The sequence below is a fragment of the Thalassophryne amazonica genome, chromosome 23 (assembly GCF_902500255.1).
Source record: "Thalassophryne amazonica chromosome 23, fThaAma1.1, whole genome shotgun sequence".
Taxonomy (NCBI): Eukaryota; Metazoa; Chordata; class Actinopteri; order Batrachoidiformes; family Batrachoididae; genus Thalassophryne; species Thalassophryne amazonica.
The window spans coordinates 22,283,343-22,303,944 of record NC_047125.1 but is presented as its reverse complement, the minus strand read 5'-3'; the positions used below and the strand labels follow the sequence as shown (position 1 = coordinate 22,303,944).

At 40.5% G+C, this 20,602-nt stretch overlaps 3 protein-coding genes across 3 annotated transcripts in view; all 3 read right to left on the bottom strand.

The window, feature by feature from the left end:
- rpgrip1 (RPGR interacting protein 1) overlaps positions 1 to 5,721 on the bottom strand; it is a 31,783-nt gene extending 26,062 nt beyond the window's left edge. The window contains exons 1-2 of the mRNA XM_034165050.1: positions 5,624 to 5,721; positions 1,429 to 1,560 (exon numbers count right to left, since the gene is read on the bottom strand). Coding sequence (XP_034020941.1) covers positions 1,429 to 1,516 — 88 coding nt within the window. The 5' untranslated portion in view covers positions 1,517 to 1,560; positions 5,624 to 5,721. The remainder of the gene's footprint in view (positions 1 to 1,428; positions 1,561 to 5,623) is intronic.
- On the bottom strand, positions 4,780 to 10,063 carry LOC117505192 (E3 ubiquitin-protein ligase TRIM39-like). The gene is made up of 7 exons (XM_034164761.1): positions 9,283 to 10,063; positions 9,102 to 9,197; positions 8,754 to 8,987; positions 8,088 to 8,229; positions 7,953 to 7,979; positions 5,830 to 5,975; positions 4,780 to 5,744 (listed from the first exon to the last, which is right to left on the bottom strand). The coding sequence occupies exons 1-7, from the start codon at positions 9,838 to 9,840 to the stop codon at positions 5,313 to 5,315; spliced, it is 1,635 nt and encodes a 544-aa protein (XP_034020652.1). The 5' UTR covers positions 9,841 to 10,063; the 3' UTR covers positions 4,780 to 5,312.
- Positions 10,064 to 17,943: 7,880 nt separating this feature from the next.
- The window catches only part of LOC117505404 (tenascin-X-like), a 72,309-nt gene continuing 69,650 nt past the window's right edge, over positions 17,944 to 20,602 (bottom strand). The window contains exons 57-59 of the mRNA XM_034165049.1: positions 19,097 to 19,111; positions 18,252 to 18,328; positions 17,944 to 18,113 (exon numbers count right to left, since the gene is read on the bottom strand). Coding sequence (XP_034020940.1) covers positions 18,045 to 18,113; positions 18,252 to 18,328; positions 19,097 to 19,111 — 161 coding nt within the window. The 3' untranslated portion in view covers positions 17,944 to 18,044. The remainder of the gene's footprint in view (positions 18,114 to 18,251; positions 18,329 to 19,096; positions 19,112 to 20,602) is intronic.

Here is a 20,602-nt window from a genome sequence, read left to right as displayed (position 1 = left end):
TGGTCCATGACAAGGCTCCAACCCGCAAAGCTGATCTGGCAACAGCAATCAGAGAAAGCTGGAGCCAGATTGATGAAAAGTACTGTTTGTCACTCATTAAGTCCATGCCTCAGAGACTGCAAGCTGTTATAAAAGCCAGAGGTGGTGCAACAAAATACTAGTGATGTGTTGGAGCGTTCTTTTGTTTTTCATGATTCCATAATTTTTTCCTCAGAATTGAGTAATTCCATATTTTTTTCCCTCTGCTTGGTCTAAAAAAGTAACTGTTACTGACTGTCACAATTATTTTTCCTGATTTCCTATAGTGTTTCTTAAAGCCAGAAAGTTGCCATTTGAAATGACTTTAGTTTTGTGTCATGTCTGTGATCTGCTTTTTTTCTACAAAATTAAACAACTGAATGAACATCCTCCGAGGCCGGTGATTCCATAATTTTTGCCAGGGGTTGTAACCGAGACAACCCCAAAACACAAGCAGGACATTCCCAAAATATGAATATGGAATCCAAAATGGCCACCAAATGACAGTGTTCCATTAAAATGTTCAAAGGTTGCATCATAGACACAAATAATGGAATATTAACAAAACATAATTTATTTGCTGCCATTTTTTAATGTTATTTGGACTATCTGGCTTGAAGCCAGTTCTTACTTTTTTGGCAACATCCTAGTTGTGTTTTGGGGTTGTTTAAAGAACCTAAAAAAGCAGTTTGGTTATCTTCTAGAGGGGTTCAAAGTGCGTGGTCCAATCCCAGACTATGTTTCCGTAGCAGCTTGCTCTGCTCTGCATTGTGTTGTGTGTTTGACTCCTCCCACTCGATACGATTCATGATCTATGGCATGGGAGGGGGACGCTCTGACCAGTCTGGCCTGAGTGGCCAGAGCATCCTTTGGCTGTCAGGGGAGCAAGTTGTATTGTTGTTTTGCAGATATTTATTTCCATTTTGATTACCAGTTTCCAAGTTATTCTCCTCTAAATGTGTCAGAGCATGATGCCCATACTGATCCTCCATCCAAAGCTATTTTGACTAAATCTGAGTGAAGATGAGTGAATGTAATCCACAAACGTTTGGGGGGCATGTGGTTAAACAGGAGATTGTAAAATTTGATCTGATGAATATTTTCTAAGTTCATGATACACAGACATCAACCCCTACCAAGCTGAACATACGCTGTTTTTCTGAGCAACATTAAAAACAAAATCACATTCAACATCTTTAGTTTCTACAGAAAATGTAGTGAAATTGAAATCACTCCACAACAGATTGCTGATCACCTCAGATCAGGAAATAAACTTGCCTATATTGGTTATTGTGTTTATGTAATTTCATGATTAAACTATCTATATCATGATAAAAAACCAATGGTAACATTCAAAGTACAAAAACACATTTTAAACTAAAGCACATGCAGCAATATCTGCCAACAGACCTGGCACCGTGGGCATCAGCCCTCCCCTCATCTGTCCCACATCTCTGACTGGGAGATCCCCGGCTGTCCCGTCCACCACTGGTGACATCACACTGCTTGCTTAGACTCAGTCAGTCAGGACACTCCAGTTTTCTAGGGTGAATAAAACAAAAACATAATTTATAGCAGTGCATCATCTGCAAATAAATGAATCTCATAGAACTAAAAAGATTTTTTTCTGTTAACAGTTCCTTTGACACTAAATTAAATCAAACAAACCTTTAAATTTCCTATTTATTCAGTGCTGAAACACTAGCACACTACATGAAGCAAGCCATTCAGCTCCATTCACAAGCAGATGTGAATTGTGGCAACCCTTTTTGAAACAAGAAATCAAGTAAACCAAGAGCAGGAAGTCCTAATAAACAAAGAACTACTGTAAACATCCTTCTAACAGTGGAAAGTCACATTATAGAGTGAGCAGAATTAACTGGTAAGGTTAGACCATACTTGTGTAAAGCACCATGAGGCAACTTTGCTGTGATTTGGTGCTATACAAATGAAAATAATTGCAGGATGCTGCAAAGCAGGAATCAAAAGTGAGTCAAATTTGCAAAATGCAGTGAATATGCATTGTTCCTTGAGGACATAGCGATGAATTTGTTGAATGTAAGCATGTGTAAGGACAACTTGGAAATGTAAATGAACAAAAAACTCCCAAGTGGAGTACCTCGTAATATTAAACTGGTTCATCATCAGAACAGGAGCAAGTGACATTTCATGCATAGTACAGAGAGTAAAGGGTTTTATAGAGAGCTCTTTTATGCATACGGGAATAGACCGTTGTAACACTGTTTGGTACATGCGCACAGAGTACTTCGCAAGTCACTCATGTCAAATGCCATGGGTAGCAGTGCCTTTTAATGTGGGCATGCATCTTCTGTGTAAATACATGGACATGACTGAATCTATGGATAACATTGCGACAAATGCCTGTAACTCACCCAGATGAAGCCGTTTCATCCTGTTGTAGCCGTTTTTTTGGACTGTGAGTGATCATAGTGCAAAGTGCCCTGTGGAATAAGCTGGGAGATCTGCTCCTTGTATGTGTTTTCGACGAATATGGCCCCCCAAAAAATTCATGCCCCCTATGCCGACAGCGGAGGTGGGAGCTCACGCTTAGTCACGTGAGATTTACACACTACTGAACATGGGCAATGAGAATGTAACAACAGTCTACTGGTGTGCAGAAAAAGTCTACGCGATAAGTCCAATTTAGTGGCTCAAGAGACATTTTTTAAAAGGTCAGTTTTTATGGAGTAAAGTACAAAATCAAATATAAATGTATATTTGACAAACATTTGTTACATTTGGTGCTTTATTTTCTGTTTTCTGTGATTTTGACGATATCATTGTCTGTCATTTTTATTTTTTGTATTTTATATATGTCATTTTATGGACATATTTATTTGGTATCACTTTGTGGTTTCCTCTGTAACTTGAGTATTTTACATGCATGATTTTTTTTTTTTTACCAAATAAAAATCAAACCAAACTTTGGAAGTTGGTGGTTTTTAATTGTTATTGTTCAAATTTACAAATTATGAACAAGTAATAAATGGAAGCAACAGTTTTGTATTTACTAACATAATAGACTGATTAAGATAAACCAAATTCTGAGAGGAATGCGATTAGCCTCAGATGTTCACCCTTCATAGACACAGTCACAAACCATATCCATAAAATATTTAACTTACCGCTATCTTCTGAACATCTAATTATTCATCAGGTTCTTCATTCTTCCTTTGCAGTCGACATTAGACATTAATTTGAATTCATCTTTATCCAGCTGTTTTCCCCAACTCATATTAGCTTGTCTGTTATCAGGTGTGCTAGTTGAATTTTTAGCAAAACAGTAATAAGTGGATACTTCAAAAGTAATAAATATGTTTGCTCCTTCCCTTCAATGGCGTGTTTGTCAGTGTACAGTTTGTAAGACTCCAAGTCTTTTTCAGAGCTCCATCTGCCACAACGCTAATCCCAACTGTGTGCTAATCTGATTAGCATTAAGAAAACGGTACTGTCTGAACAGGCGTCTGCAAATGTGACCGAGTTCGACTTTTTCAAATTCACAACCTACAGATTACAGTTTTCAGTCATTTTAAACCAGTTTGCTGGAAGATGTAATTTTGACATAATCTGTGGCTAATTTTGGTAGTCTATTCCCTTTCAGGAAAATTTCAGGAAATCATGACTTATGTCATGTTGTATCTAATAAATGATTGTATACTGTGATTCTCTAAGAGGTATTCCATCATCAAGGGCCTTGTTTGCTAAGAACTTGTAGAGGGGGAACATTCTACTGTAGGTCTACCTCTACATACAGTATGTCAAGTGATCGTCTCATCACTCAGTGATCCGTGGTCATGGTAATGTACAACATGGCTTTGTACAATTGCAAAATTATTTTATTATACCTTTTAAATAAAAACAAGAAAAATCAAAAGTAATCTTGATTAGCATGCAACAGAACTGTTTTGAAATATTAAAACTAGACTTTCACATTGTTTAGCATAGTACTGAAAAGAAAATAAAATCACGTCACTGATATCTTAATACTTTACAGTCACAGCTACGATGAATTGGGTTAACACATTCCTTTGTAATTTCTTTTTGAACATGACACAAGACTGAGTTACTGCTCAGAAAAATAATAAATGAATCACAAAGATGAGGGAAAATGTTGACTGTTTCCACCAGTTATTCAAGGAATATGATTTTTTTTTTTTCATCCCACAAGCATGACGGCGGCAAGTTGGAGTGCTGTGCATACAATGAAGTCAGGAAAAACCTCACTCCCCAGTGCCAAAAGACACTCGAGATATACACTGGAGCCTGTGGGTTTTAGCCTCATGTTAGAGCGGCTGCCCCAGGATGAAGTCACAGGACAAAAAAAAACACATTCTGACTGGATGACAAAGCTGGAATTCATTTTGAACTGCAGTACTGTCACAGGGAGGTCCAATCCTGTCTTTATGTTTACCACATGGCTATGTAAAGTTTTAATACAACACTTACATCATAAATAAATCATTTAAAGATCTAGTTTCATGAGGATTAAGTTTTACTTCTGTTGCAATGCGAAACCCAGATCCTAACTTGGTGAATGGTCTTGTGATTGGGATGAGCTCAAAGGTGTTGGGAGATAAACATGAAATCTCCCAAGGTGAAATCCATATTGAAATATGCAAGTAGGAGCTGACCTTATTGCGCATTGGTCTTGTGAGCGAGAAGTCTGGTGTTTGACTCCCACTGGAAGACACCAAGATGTATTACACAACACTGATATAAGACGCTAACCTACCTTGTTAGTGTGTCATTGTGAAGAATGCAACTCTTAATTACTGGCCAAATGGCATATTTCAGACATTTATGTCAGTAGCCATGTAAGCACAACTTTCTGGGTCCCATGGTGCCCATATTGGACCAGCGACGCATGTGTTCCATGCAGCATCGAAAGGTGGACAAACTTGAAAGATGTTCTTGGAGGATGTTCCCAAAACTGACCACCACAGGGTGCTGTGAAGTTGAAATTTCTGCTGTCTAGCGACCCTGCAAATTACAGTCTCCTAAATGGTTTAGCCCTAGGGGAACGGTTTAACTTCTCTGAAAAGCATAAAAAGTTTGTAAATCTGAACAATACCTCAAGAGGCACGTGACGGCTTTACACACACATCCAGCTGATCTTGGTCCAGTTCTTAAACATTCCTCCTTCTCATACTGCGTGGACCACAGACATGAATTTGCACAGCATTCCTGACAAACTGAACATGCATTTTCAATTGTTGCATTTGAAGACCTGGACACTGGACTACATGAGTGGTAAGAAGACTAAAGATGCACTTTTATATTGTAACATTATCTAACTCCATATCTCCATCTATGCTATTTACAGGACGGATGACGAGTGGTGATTTGTTGTTGCCGTGGTCGCTCATTTCTGGATTAAAATAGGGAAACATTGTGTCGGTGAATTGAAACTGTGTAAAGGAATAGATATATGACTTGGTCTTTGCATTGTAGAAGGACACTGTCCCATCTTCATAATCCAAAAAGATACCAATAATCTGAGGCCTCTCTGAGAGACACAGTAGCTCTGCCTGTGAAGCACATGCCCGGTATTCATGACCACTCCTCAAGCAAATAGCCCAATAACCTTCTTCCGGGCACAGTGTGACCAGACCCTTCCTGTTGACCGACTCTCGAGCCACACCCAAGTCCCACGCTGTCTTCTCACCAACGTCAACCTCCCAGTAGTGCCTCCCTGTGGTGAAGCCCTGTGTAACAAAAGACATCCATCTCACAACTTGATCTTTAGAAACAACAAGAGAATTTTCTAACACATAGTAGATCTTTACGAACTGTGGTGGCAAGCACACATGGTGCTGTATCAAAGCGTTCCACAAGGTCCAGCAGTTTCTGCTCAACTTCTCCATCTGAGACTTGTTGCAAATCCTCCGACAGAACAAGCCAAGGATTTGCAGTTCTGGGGTCCAGATGAATATCAACTGGCAGATGGATACAGAGTTTGTATCATTTCATGTCATACATGGTTGAAGTTTCACTAACTGAAGCTGGGGTTACCCACCTCTGTATAAGCATTAACAACTGAACCAACGTTAGCTTGTTGTTAGCTTGGTAACTATGGGATAGGTGGGCATGCTCAGCCTTCATTCATTCAGGTCATGGGTCTTGTCCACACTTCACTGCTTTACCCATTTAGAAAGCATCCAGAAAGAATTCAGAGTGCTGCACTTTTTCCACATTTTTTGTTATGTTACAGCCTTATTCCAAAATGGATTAAATTATTTTTTTCCTCAAAATTCTACGCACAACACCCCATAATGACAAGGTAATTTTTTTTATTTTTGCTAATTTATTATTAATAATAATAATAATAATAATAATTTAAAAAAACTAAAAAATCACATGTACATAAGTATTCACAGCCTTTGCCATGTACATCCTGTTTCCACTGATGATCCTTGAGATGTTTCTACAGCTTAATTGGAGTCCACCTGGGCTAAATTCAGTTGATTGGACATGATTTGGAAAAGCACACACCTGTCTACATATAAGGTCCCACAGTTGACAATCAGAACACAAACCAAGCATGAAGTCAAAGGAATTGTCTGGAGACCTCCAAGACAGGATTGTCTTGAGTCACAAATCTGAGGAAGGGTACAGAAACATTTCTGCTGCTTTGAAGGTCCCAATGAGCACAATGGCCTCCATCATCCATAAATGGAAAAATATGGATCAACCAGGACTCTTCCTACAACTGGCTGCCCGTCTAAACTGAGTGATTGTGGGAGTAGGGCCTTCACCAGGGGGGTGTCCAAGGATCCAATGGTCACTCTCTCAGAGTTCCAACATTCCTCTATGGAGAGAGGAGAACCTTCCAGAAGGACAACCATCTCTGCAGAAATCCACCAATCAGGCCTGTATGGTAGAGTGAACAGACGAAAGCCACTCCTTAGTAAAAGGTACATGGCAGTCCGTCTGGAGTTTGCCAAAAGGCACCTGAAGGACTCTCAGGCCATGAGAAACAAAATTCGCTGGTCTGATGAGATAAAGAATGAACTCTTTGGCATGAATGCCAGGCATCATGTTTGGAGTTAACCAGGCACCATCCCTACAGCGAAGCATGGTGGTGACAGTATCATGCTGTGGGGATGTTTTTCAGCAGCAGGAACTGGGAGACTAGTCAGGATTGAGGGAAAGATGAATGCAGCAATGTACAGAGACATCCTGGAAGAAAACCAGAGCACTCTTGACCTCAGACTGGGGTGACAGTTCATCTTTCAACAGGACAATGACCCTAAGCACACAGCCAAGATATCAAAGGAGTGGCTTCAGGACAACTCTGAATGTCCTTGAGTGGCCCAGCCAGAGCCCAGACCTGAAACTGATCGAACCTCTCTGGAGAGATCTGAAAATGGCTGTGCACCAACACTCCACATCCAATCTGATGGAGTTTGAGAGGTGCTGTAAAGAGGAGTGGACAAAACTGCCCAAAGACAGGTGCACCAAGCTTGTGGCATCATATTCAAGAAGACTTGAGGCTGTAATTGCTGCCAAAAGTGCATCAACAAAGTAATGAACAAAGGGCGTGACACTTATGTACATCTGATTTCTTAATTTTGTTTTTTTATTAAATTTGCAAAAATGTAAAACGTTTTTCACATTGTTATTATGGAGTGTTGTGAGTAGAATTTTTGAGGTGAAAAATGAATTTACTCCATTTTGTTATAAGGCTGCAACGTAACAAAATGTGGAAAAAGTGAAGCGGTGTGAATACTTTTCAGATGCACCGTATAAGTTGACTAGGAGTTCGGTGAAGTCAAGCATTGCTAAAATGGCAAAATCTGTAGTGCCCACGCTATCAGAGTGCTAATCGTGGTCTTCAGAAAACCTATGGGTGATGTGGTGGAGGGTTTGTCTAGTATATATGCAGTCAACGGCAATATCAAGCCAGACTATACCTGCATAATTCTGCATTTTCTCATGCTCTGTAAGACAAAACATACAAACATCAAACAAGCTCCTGATACAGTTTAACACAAAGACTTATGAATAAGAGATGTTGAAGAAGATAATATTGAAGAAAATGACTTGACCTTGGAAGGAAAGCTGTTTCAAAACTGACTGCAGCTCTTGCTCAGTGTTGGCCACTGCCCTCCTTATAGTCCCCACACATGTAAGTGAATGCACATCAGCGTGGGCCGCAGTGGGCGGAGGAGAACTCAGTGAGGGAAACCTCTAATAAAAACAAGTCGCAAAAGAATAAGAAAAATGTAGAAGTGGCTGAGATATGATACAAGAGTCAAAGATGGGAGAAGGTGAGAATAGATTTATGACAAGAAAGAAAGGGAACAAAAAGGATCCGAACACAGATGTAAGCTTTGCATTTCGGCAGACAGTTTGGTGTAAATTTGAAATATATGCTGTAGATTTGTCCACAATTTTCCCAAAAGGTGACATTCCCAAAAGTAGTTCACGCAAGGATTTGATGACCAATCTGGTACTACTTTCCTATTAGGTATGGATGAAAGCAACAGCCACCATATATACATCATATAGTTTGCAGTCAGTTCTAACTCAAGATTTAATCATCATAAAATATATTCTTTGATTAATATTAGGCAGAGGTTGAGCTAGGTAATTTACACTCACCCAGTTGATAAAATGGCATATCAAGCAGGGTAACATGGCTATCTAGCAGGTAGCCAGCTCAAAAACAGACTTTTGAGTATGTTTTAAACAAATATATATTCTGTTGTAACCTGCAGTATACAGAGGTGGTCGTCTGTGTGACAAAGCTTCTCCATTTCGCTCTTTCTCCTTTCAAGCTCAGTGACTTCCAGCTGCAGCTCGGCAATGATCTTCTCTGCTCGTTGCTCCGCTGCCTTCTGCTGCCTCTGTATCATCTCAACCAGCTCAGCTTGGCTTCTCTCCATGAGCCGAATCAGTGTGGAGAAGACTTTCCTACTCTGGTTAATGTCCCTCTTGGAGGATTCCTGATCATGTTGGGAATAATCACAAAACGCAATTAAAAGTCAAATATTTGCAAAGCGGCAACCAAGACCCAGAACTCCAAAGACCCAGAACTCCAAAGCAGAGGAACCACTTACTTTGCTGAGCTCCACACAACATTTAATCTGCCCCACTTTCTGCAGTCTCTCCTGGATCATCTGCTTAACTTCACTTTGCATCCTTTTCATCTGAGCCTGCACACATCACACATCAGTAGCGCAACTTGTACTACACTGTAAATCACCAATCTGATTTTTTAATTGGCGTTTGGGACGTTACCTTCTTCTGCTCGCTCTCCCTCTCTACGGCGACGGTGTCGTGGCAGCGATGGTCACTTTCAGTACACAGCACACATACGCATCTCTGGTCGCTCCTGCAGAACAGCTCCAGCAGCCTTTGGTGCATTTTACACATCCGGCTCTCCAATGACGTCACAGGGTCAGTTAGCTTGTGGGTCTTCAAAGTAGCCACCCTGGTGTGAGGCTCCAGGTGGCTCTCGCAGTAAGATGTCAAACACATGAGGCAGGACTTCACGGCTTCTGCGCTCTTTCCAACACACACGTCGCAGTACACGCTGCCAGATTTTGCTGCGTTTTGCTTCCTTGCTTGGATCTGCTCCGCCATTTCCTTGGCGAAAGAGTTCTCGCAAAGCTCCGGCCGCCTCTCGAAGGGTCGCTGGCATTTGGGGCAGTTGATTGCAAGACCACTATCCCAGTGCGACGCAATACATGCCGAGCAGAAGCTGTGACCGCAGGGGATGGAGACGGGTTCGGAGAACACATTCTGACATATATAACAGTGAAACTGCACATCTGACAGGAGAACGCCGGAAGCCATGACCTCAGAAACAACCAGAACACATCAGTCAAAGTAAAGTACAAACTGACTACAATGACACACAAAACTGGAGATCATGATACTAACAGTTCCAGCTCAGCTTCAAAGATTTCTTCCTGACAGTTTTAGTAGATTCAGCTGAACTTCCTTGTCGGCGTCTTTGCATGTGACAGTTTACTGACCAAAGTCCAAAAGGTCACACGGCAGGAACTCTGCAATGTGAAAGTCACTCTGCACATTTGCCTACAAAGAAACACACTAAACACCAAACAATAACTTCACATTTCTCTGTAATACAACACACACATACCCACAGTGTTAAAATATGTTGCATTCCAGCTCCAAAATACCTCACAAGTAGAAGTGCCAATCAAGTTATTGTAGCTGTGCAGTTAACCTGCAGTGAAGTGAATGGCTTGACTTTGGTCTTACCTTGTCGGAAAACATGACCTGTTGATCAAAGGCTTTAGTGGTTGTGAAGCCAAAACTCCTCCCATTTTTTTTTTCTTTTAACCGCATCCTGTCCAGAACTGACTCATAACGTTTCAACTGCATTTTCACAAGTGTTTTTCCAAAGAAGAAAGTCAGTATCGCATGCAAAATAAAACGGGTTCATTTGCATTGTATTTGGTTATATAACAGTTGTTTTTGTTACAATTTCTGAAAAGACTAAATTTCAAGGTTCTGCTTTTTATCCAATACACCATTCACCACTTACAGGGGTTGGAGCCTCCCTGGTAGAGCACAACCTGGACAGAGCGGTCATTGATTCGCCAAAGCCGCGTGTCTCTCGAAGTGGTAGGAAGCCGGATAACCCGGCAGGAGTGCATGCAAACACTGGAAGAACATGCAAACTCCATGTAAACCGAGGACCTGCTTGATGTGAGGCACCAATGCAAACCACTGTACTACCGTGCTGCCCACGGTAAACAAACTTTTTGTATTACAGTGGAAAATACGTGATCAATCAGCCAATCATACATGACTGATATTGATTTAAGCAAAAGGGGTCGAGGATGATGCCTCAATAACCGTAAATAAAAATAAGTTCTATCAGCTTCCACCTTTTCTCATGAGGGGTTGGGACCCCTCATGAGAAAAGCAGATGTGAGATGGATCTGCATGGTGAGGTTACATGGAGAATGGACAGGGGTGGACTTGAACTGCTTGGCCACCAGACCTGCCTGTGCACCAAACAAAAATGACAATGTGGAAATAGGAGGGAAAAAATTCAATATACAATAGCAAAACTAAAAAAAAAAAAAAATACAACAAAACCCCCCCACAATCATCACCAATTACTGAGCAAATATCCATTTAACAAAGAAAAACAGCATAGCTGCTAAGTCAACTTGTAAAACAAGATTTTTTTTAAGCTGCTTGGAAAAATCATGATTCATGAGTCGATCGTTAAAGCCGAACAAAACATGAACGTCGGTAAAAGCACAAACTCCCACATTTGAGATTTAACAATTACACTTATTAAAGCAAGTTAACTTTGGTATGAAAAATATTTTACATATATTTTACTGACATGTGTCATAGAGCAGCAGGAAATATTAACATGGGAGAACAACAAAGATAATCCGTGCACTGTGGATGTGCTGGCAGCGTTACTCTCACTCTCTGGCCACGCAGATGATGCCATACGATCTTCACCACCAATTGACTGAACCCATACTCTGGATTTCTTTCTTTGTTGGTGTAGTACTTTACTCTCACAGTGCACAACAAATGCTACTAGGGATGGTGTACAAAGTAAAAGAAAACCACTAACAGTATGTACTCTGAGGATATCCATATGTGCTTTAGCCGGCACATCTTCTGGTATCATGACCCATATTAGCACACACTAAAGTAAGTCCCTTTGGCGTCTCCCTTGTTTCACTTGGGGTTGCCACAGCAGATCCGAGGAGGATCTGCATGTTGATTTGGCACAGCTTCTACACAAGATGTCCTTCCTGACACAACTCCATATTACATTGAGACAAGGCATAGGTGGTTTTGAACCTAGAATCTTCTGCAATGGAAACAAGTGCACTTAACCAAACCTTGCCTGGGTTAACAAGGTCCACGTCAGTTGTTGGAGAACCAGGACATCTTCTTCTTCTTCTTTGTCTTTCGGCTGTTCCCGTTAGGGGTCGCCACAGCAGATCAATCGTTTCCATCTCACCCTGTCCTCTGTATCTTCCTCTGTCACACCAACCACCTGCATGTCCTCTCTCAGCACATCCATGAACCTCCTCTTTGGTCTCCCTCTTCTCCTCCTGCCTGGTGGCTCCATCCTCAGCATCCTTCTCCCTATATACCCTGGGTCCCTCCTCTGCACATGTCCAAACCATCTCGTCTCGCCTCTCTGACTTTGTCTCCAAACCGTCCCACCTGAGCTGTCCCTCTGATATGTTCTTTCCTAATCTAATGATTCCTTCTTTATGTTCTCTAATGCCATATACCAACACAGTGCAGAGTAGCTACCTAAACTCTGTAAGTGAGATAGAGTATCTCGTCAATAGTTTTACATCCTCATTGAAGACAACTTTGGATGCTGTAGCTCCTCTGAAAAAGAGAGCTTTAAATGAGAAGTGCCTGACTCCGTGGTATAACTCACAAACTCGCAGCTTAAAGCAGATAACCCGTAAGTTGGAGAGGAAATGGCGTCTCTAATTTAGAAGATCTTCACTTAGCCTGGAAAAAGAGTCTGTTGCTCTATAAAAAAAAGCCCTCCGTAAAGCTAGGACATCTTACTACTCATCACTAATTGAAGAAAATAAGAACAACCCCAGGTTTCTTTTCAGCACTGTAGCCAGGCTGACAAAGAGTCAGAGCTCTATTGAGCCGAGTATTCCTTTAACTTTAACTAGTAATGACTTCATGACTTTCTTTGCTAATAAAATTTTAACTATTAGAGAAAAAATTACTCATAACCATCCCAAAGACGTATCGTTATCTTTGGCTGCTTTCAGTGATGCCGGTATTTGGTTAGACTCTTTCTCTCAGATTGTTCTGTCTGAGTTATTTTCATTAGTTACTTCATCCAAACCATCAACATGTCTATTAGACCCCATTCCTACCAGGCTGCTCAAGGAAGCCCTACCATTATTTAATGCTTCGATCTTAAATATGATCAATCTATCTTTATTAGTTGGCTATGTACCACAGGCTTTTAAGGTGGCAGTAATTAAACCATTACTTAAAAAGCCATCACTTGACCCAGCTATCTTAGCTAACTATAGGCCAATCTCCAACCTTCCTTTTCTCTCAAAAATTCTTGAAAGGGTAGTTGTAAAACAGCTAACTGATCATCTGCAGAGGAATGGTCTATTTGAAGAGTTTCAGTCAGGTTTTAGAATTCATCATAGTACAGAAACAGCATTAGTGAAGGTTACAAATGATCTTCTTATGGCCTCGGACAGTGGACTCATCTCTGTGCTTGTTCTGTTAGACCTCAGTGCTGCTTTTGATACTGTTGACCATAAAATTTTATTACAGAGATTAGAGCATGCCATAGGTATTAAAGGCACTGCGCTGCGGTGGTTTGAATCATATTTATCTAATAGATTACAATTTGTTCATGTAAATGGGGAATTTTCTTCACAGACTAAAGTTAATTATGGAGTTCCACAAGGTTCTGTGCTAGGACCAATTTTATTCACTTTATACATGCTTCCCTTAGGCAGTATTATTAGACGGCATTGCTTAAATTTTCATTGTTACGCAGATGATACCCAGCTTTATCTATCCATGAAGCCAGAGGACACACACCAATTAGCTAAACTGCAGGATTGTCTTACAGACATAAAGACATGGATGACCTCTAATTTTCTGCTTTTAAACTCAGATAAAACTGAAGTTATTGTACTTGGCCCCACAAATCTTAGAAACATGGTGTCTAACCAGATCCTTACTCTGGATGGCATTACCCTGACCTCCAGTAATACTGTGAGAAATCTTGGAGTCATTTTTGATCAGGATATGTCATTCAAAGCGCATATTAAACAAATATGTGGGACTGCTTTTCTGCATTTATGAAATATCTCTAAAATTAGAAAGGTCTTGTCTCAGAGTGATGCTGAAAAACTAAGTCATGCATTTATTTCCTCTAGGCTGGACTATTGTAATTCATTATTATCAGGTTGTCCTAAAAGTTCCCTGAAAAGCCTTCAGTTAATTCAAAATGCTGCAGCTAGAGTACTAACGGGGACTAGAAGGAGAGAGCATATCTCACCCATATTGGCCTCTCTTTATTGGCTTCCTGTTAATTCTAGAATAGAATTTAAAATTTTTCTTCTTACTTATAAGGTTTTGAATAATCAGGTCCCATCTTATCTTAGGGACCTCATAGTACCATATCACCCCAATAGAGCGCTTCGCTCTCAGACTGCAGGCTTACTTGTAGTTCCTAGGGTTTGTAAGAGTAGAATGGGAGGCAGAGCCTTCAACTTTCAGGCTCCTCTCCTGTGGAACCAGCTCCCAATTCAGATCAGGGAGACAGACACCCTCTCTACTTTTAAGATTAGGCTTAAAACTTTCCTTTTTGCTAAAGCTTATAGTTAGGGCTGGATCAGGTGACCCTGAACCATCCCTTAGTTATGCTGCTATAGACTTAGACTGCTGGGGGGTTCCCATGATGCACTGAGTGTTTCTTTCTCTTTTTGCTCTGTATGCACCACTCTGCATTTAATCATTAGTGATTGATCTCTGCTCCCCTCCACAGCATGTCTTTTTCCTGGTTCTCTCCCTCAGCCCCAACCAGTCCCAGCAGAAGACTGCCCCTCCCTGAGCCTGGTTCTGCTGGAGGTTTCTTCCTGTTAAAAGGGAGTTTTTCCTTCCCACTGCCGCCAAGTGCTTGCTCACAGGGGGTCGTTTTGACTGTTGGGGTTTTTAGGTAATTATTGTATGGCCTTGCCTTACAATATAAAGTGCCTTGGGGCAACTGTTTGTTGTGATTTGGCGCTATATAAATAAAATTGATTGATTGATTGATTAATCTTGTCCATTCTTGTCACTCCCAAAGAGAATCTCAACATCTTCAGCTCTGGGAAATGCACCACTGGAACAAGACATACATGGACAAGGACTGGACAGGCGTGACCAAGTGGTTAGTGCACTTGGTTTCAGTGTGGAAGGTTCCTGGTTCAAACCTCATCCCTGCCACATTTCTCCATGTCATGTTTATTGCATCAGGAAGGGCATCCGCTATAACACGTGCCAATTCAACATGCAGATCGACCTTGGATCTGCTGTGGCAACTCCAAGTGAACACAAGGGAGCAGCCAAAGGGGCATACTTATATAAAAATGTGGTAAATTCTTTGTGTTCATATCACCACACAAACTAATGCAAGTTTGTCATCATTTATTGTCAGATACAAGATAGTGCGACACTGTACATTTACAATGAATTAAGATTAAGGGTCAACACAAAATAAAAGACTACACAATTACCTGAATAATAGCAGTAATATTCAATACTTCAAGTTGTACAACCTTACAAAGAAATATACTATATATATATATATATATATATATATATATATATATATATATAGTGAGGAAAATAAGTATTTGAACACCCTGCGATTTTGCAAGTTCTCCCACTTAGAAATCATGGAGGGGTCTGAAATTTTCATCTTAGGTGCATGTCCACTTTGTTTTTAATCATTTATTTGTATGTTACTGCTGCAAATAGGTATTTGAACCCCTACCAACCAGCAAGAATTCTGGTTCTCACAGACCTGTTCATTTTTTCTTTAAGAAGCTCTCTTATTCTGCACTCTTTACCTGGATTAATTACACCTGTTTGAACTTGTTACCTGTATAAAAGACACCTGTTCACACACTTAATCAATCACACTCCAACCTGTCCACCATAGCCAAAACCAAAGAGCTGTCTAAGGACACCAGGGACAAAACTGTAGACCTGCACAAGGCTGGGATGGACTACAGGACAACAGGCAAGCAGCTTGGTAGAAGACAACTGTTATTATTTATTAGAAAGTGGAAGAAATACAAGATGACTGTCAATCTCCCTCGGTCTGGGATTCCATGCAAGATCTCACTTTGTGGGGTAAGGATGATTCTGAGAAAGCTCAGAACGACACAGGAGGACCTGGTCAATGACCTGAAGAGAGCTGGGACCACAGTCACAAAGATTACATTAGTAACACATGATGCTCTCATGGTTTAAAATCCTGCAGGGCAGCAAGGTCCCCCTGCTCAAGCCAGCACATGTCCAGACCCGTGTGAAGTTCACCAGTGACCATCTGGATGATCCAGAGGAGGAATGGGAGAAGGTCATGTGGTCAGATGAGACCAGAATAGAGCTTTTTGGAATCAACTCCACTTACCATGTTTAGAGGATGAGAACAACTCCAAGAAAACCATCCCAACCGTGAAGAATGGGGGTGGAAACATCATACTCTGGGGGTGCTCTTCTGCAAAGGGGTCAGGATGACTGCACCGTATTGAAGGGAGGATGGATGGGGTCATGTATTACGATATTTTGGCAAACAACCTCCTTCCCTCAGTAAGAGCATTGAACATGGGTCATGGCTGGGTCTTCCAGCATAACAATGACCCCAAACACACAGTCAGGGCAACTAAGGAGGGGGTCCATAAGAAGCATTTCAAGGTCCTGGAGTGGCCTGGCCAGTCTCCAGACCTGAACTCAATAGAAAATCTTTGGAGGGAGCTGAAACTCCAAACCTGAAAGATCTAGAGAAGATCTGTATGGAGGAGTGGACCAAAATCCCTGCTGCAGTGTGTGAAAACCTGGTGAAAAACTACAGGAAACTTTTGACCTCTGTAATTGCAAACAAAGGCTACTGTACCAAATATTAACATTGATTTTCACAGGAGTTCAAATACTTATTTGCAGCAGTAACATTCAAATAAATTATTAAAAAATCGTACATTGTGATTTCTGGATTTTATTTTATTTTGTTAGATTATGTCTCTCACAGTGGACATGCACCTAAGATGAAAATTTCAGACCCCTCCATGATTTCTAAGTGGGAGAACTTGCAAAATCGCAGGATGTTCAAAAACTTATTTTCCTCACTGTATATATATATATATATATATATATATATATATATGAATGAATGAATGAAAACCGTTTATTTCGAACATTTGATACAACAACAATTACAAGATAGATCAGTAAAGACAACAACAAAAAAGTTCCTACTGTGTACCCAACATGTCCGAAAAGGGGTAGGGTGAAGCATCAGCTTATTTATCCCTACCCCTTCTTCCCCTCAACCAGTAATACCCTTTGCCACATATACACATAGATTCCTACACACCTAAACCGATATCAATATATATATATATATATATACATATATATACACATACACATACATATATACATACACACATCAACATACATACACATATACATATATACACATATATATACACAAACATAAATATACACCTACACATACCTACTGACATACAAAATACTATATATTTACAAGCCGAAGCAAAAAACAAAAACACCCTAACCCTCATTACCCTTCCTCCTCCCTATACCCAGAAAAAAACATATTTTTGTACCGCTGTTTGAACTGGTTCATGCTTGGACATTGCTTGAGCCCCACTCCCAATCTGTTCCACATCCTCACCCCACAGACAGAAATACAGAAACCTTTTAATGTTGTTCGTGCCCACTGATGCTTTAAATTAAATTTCCCCCTCAGACTGTAATCCCCTGATCTGTTAAAAAACATATTTTTAATATTTGCTGGAAGTAAATTGTTTATTGCTTTATACACAATTTGTACTGTTTGAAAATGAACCAAGTCTGTGAATTTTAAGAATTTGGATTGTAAAAATAGTGGATTTGTATGATCTCTATAGCCAGTATTATGAATAATTCTTATAGCTCTTTTCTGCATTACTGATAGTGATTGTGTTGTACCTTTATAAGTATTACCCCATACCATACCCCATATATATATATATATATATATACACACGTATATATATACACACGTATATATATATATATATATATATATATATAAATAAATAAATAAATGTACAAACAATTTACAATTTACTTTGTGAAAAATAAAATCCTTGAGGTTTTTTTTTTAACATATTTCAAGTAAAACTATTCAATAGTGACCATAGAAAAAGAACATTTTGTCATTGCACCTTCAGTCTCTGGTTCCATTTTACCCCGTCTGTGATCATCTAGTCTTCAGTCTTAACAGACTCAACCTTCAGCAACACCAGCTGTGACAAGCCATACCGTCTTAAGAACTAGAGTTAAAAACAGAACAGAAATGTGACCTCTGAAGACTGAAAATAAACCCACTTTGTACCGTTTGTGTATGAATAAGAACAAAAAAAAATAAGAAAACATGACATGCAAACAGCTGAAAGAGTGGGAATTGTTACCTCCTTGACCAAAAACTGGATGTCTGAATTTGAGACGTGATGGAATGTCTTCAGGTTGATACGCAGAGCAATGACATCTGTTGACATATATCCAAAATATGGGAAAACACCCACACAGCTTATTTTCATTTTGTATCCATGCAGTTAGTCTGAGTATATACAATTTTTGATGCTTTATTAGCAATTTCATATTATATAGTTCATTGGCAAGTGGGCTTTTGGTACCACTTAAGGGTATTTAACAGCACCTATAATCCAGCCTCAGTATACCACAGCCTATGAAAATAAATTAACAAAGCAGATGGTGATCTTCCCATAGGGGGAGCTATAGCTAGATAAGGACCAATTAAAGATTACATAGGACAGTCAAAATTTAACCATCCTCTAATCATGTTAAAATGTGTGCCAGATTGTCTGATCACAAGGATTTCAAAAAGATATAGTCAGCACTAATTTCCATTTCAAGAATGATCAAAAATTATATTATTGCTCCAATTTTTGTAAAAAGTGATGCAGGTATTATTGGTTGAGCCAACAGGGTTGAAGCAGGAATAGTTTGCACTGTTCGTTACGCTTAGTTATCATGTTATGTGGTCATGTGATGTATGTCACATGTTTTTGAGGTATCACACTGGGAAGTCTATCATATGTTTTCATGGTGGGTGTGTTATATTGAGGGTGCTTTCAGTAATGTTTAGTCTAATTTGGTTGTACCGATGAGGTCAAAAATGACTGTGGACCCATGGACAAACTTATCTCAGTAATCACTACTGAAATTTGTTTTTCTGTCAAAACACACAACAGATAATGCACAAGTGTAGAACAATCCATCTGGAATCACTTACGCATTTCTGAAGATGCTGTTGTGTTTAGAAAGGATGCCGTTGTTCACATGAAATAAGCAAAAGATAGTTTTAGAAACACTAGTGTATGATGAAAACATACACTCAACAAAAATATAAACGCAACACTTTTGGTTTTGCTCCCATTTTGTATGAGATGAACTCAAAGAGCTAAAACTTTTTCCACATACACAATATCACCATGTCCCTCAAATATTGTTCACAAACCAGTCTAAATCTGTGATAGTGAGCACTTCTCCTTTGCTGAGATAATCCATCCCACCTCACAGGTGTGCCATACCAAGATGCTGATTAGACACCATGATTAGTGCACAGGTGTGCCTTAGACTGCCCACAATAAAAGGCCACTCTGAAAGGTGCAGTTTTGTTTTATTGGGGGGGGGATACCAGTCAGTATCTGGTGTGACCACCATTTGCCTCATGCAGTGCAACACATCTCCTTCGCATAGAGTTGATCAGGTTGTCAATTGTGGCCTGTGGAATGTTGGTCTACTCCTCTTCATTGGCTGTGCGAAGTTGCTGGATATTGGCAGGAACTGGTACACGCTGTCGTATACGCCGGTCCAGAGCATCCCAAACATGCTCAATGGGTGACATGTCCGGTGAGTATGCCGGCCATGCAAGAACTGGGACATTTTCAGCTTCCAAGAATTGTGTACAGATCCTTGCAACATGGGGCCGTGCATTATCCTGCTGCAACATGAGGTGATGTTCTTGGATGTATGGCACAACAATGGGCCTCAGGATCTCGTCACGGTATCTCTGTGTATTCAAAATGCCATCAATAAAATGCACCTGTGTTTCCTTGTACATAACAGACGCCTGCCCATACCATAACCCCACCGCCACCATGGGCCACTCGATCCACAACATTGACATCAGAAAACCGCTCACCCACACGACGCCACACACGCTGTCTGCCATCTGCCCTGGACAGTGTGAACCGGGATTCATCCGTGAAGAGAACACCTCTCCAACGTGCCAAATGCCAGCGAATGTGAGCATTTGCCCACTCAAGTCGGTTACGACGACGAACTGGAGTCAGGTCGAGACCCTGATGAGGACGACGAGCATGCAGATGAGCTTCCCTGAGACGGTTTCTGACAGTTTGTGCAGAAATTCTTTGGTTATGCAAACCGATTGTTTCAGCAGCTGTCCGAGTGGCTGGTCTCAGACGATCTTGGAGGTGAACATGCTGGATGTGGAGGTCCTGGGCTGGTGTGGTTACACGTGGTCTGCGGTTGTGAGGCTGGTTGGATGTACTGCCAAATTCTCTGAAACGCCTTTGAAGATGGCTTATGGTAGAGAAATGAACATTCAATACACGAGCAACAGCTCTGGTTGACATTCCTGCTGTCAGCATACCAATTGCACGCTCCCTCAAATCTTGCGACATCTGTGGCATTGTGCTGTGTGATAAAACTGCACCTTTCAGCGTGGCCTTTTAGTGTGGGCAGTCTAAGGCACACCTGTACATTAATCATGGTG

Bases quoted from the DNA above. Each gene is read 5' to 3' on its own strand.
- LOC117505192 (XM_034164761.1), bottom strand. From the start codon at position 9,840: ATGGCTTCCGGCGTTCTCCTGTCAGATGTGCAGTTTCACTGTTATATA. The intron at 9,198-9,282 runs GTAACGTCCCAA...TGATGTGTGCAG, and splicing joins GGGAGAGCGAGCAGAAGAAG to GCTCAGATGAAAAGGATGCA. The intron at 5,745-5,829 runs GTTCGTAAAGAT...TTTGTTACACAG, and splicing joins CATGTGTGCTTGCCACCACA to GGCTTCACCACAGGGAGGCA.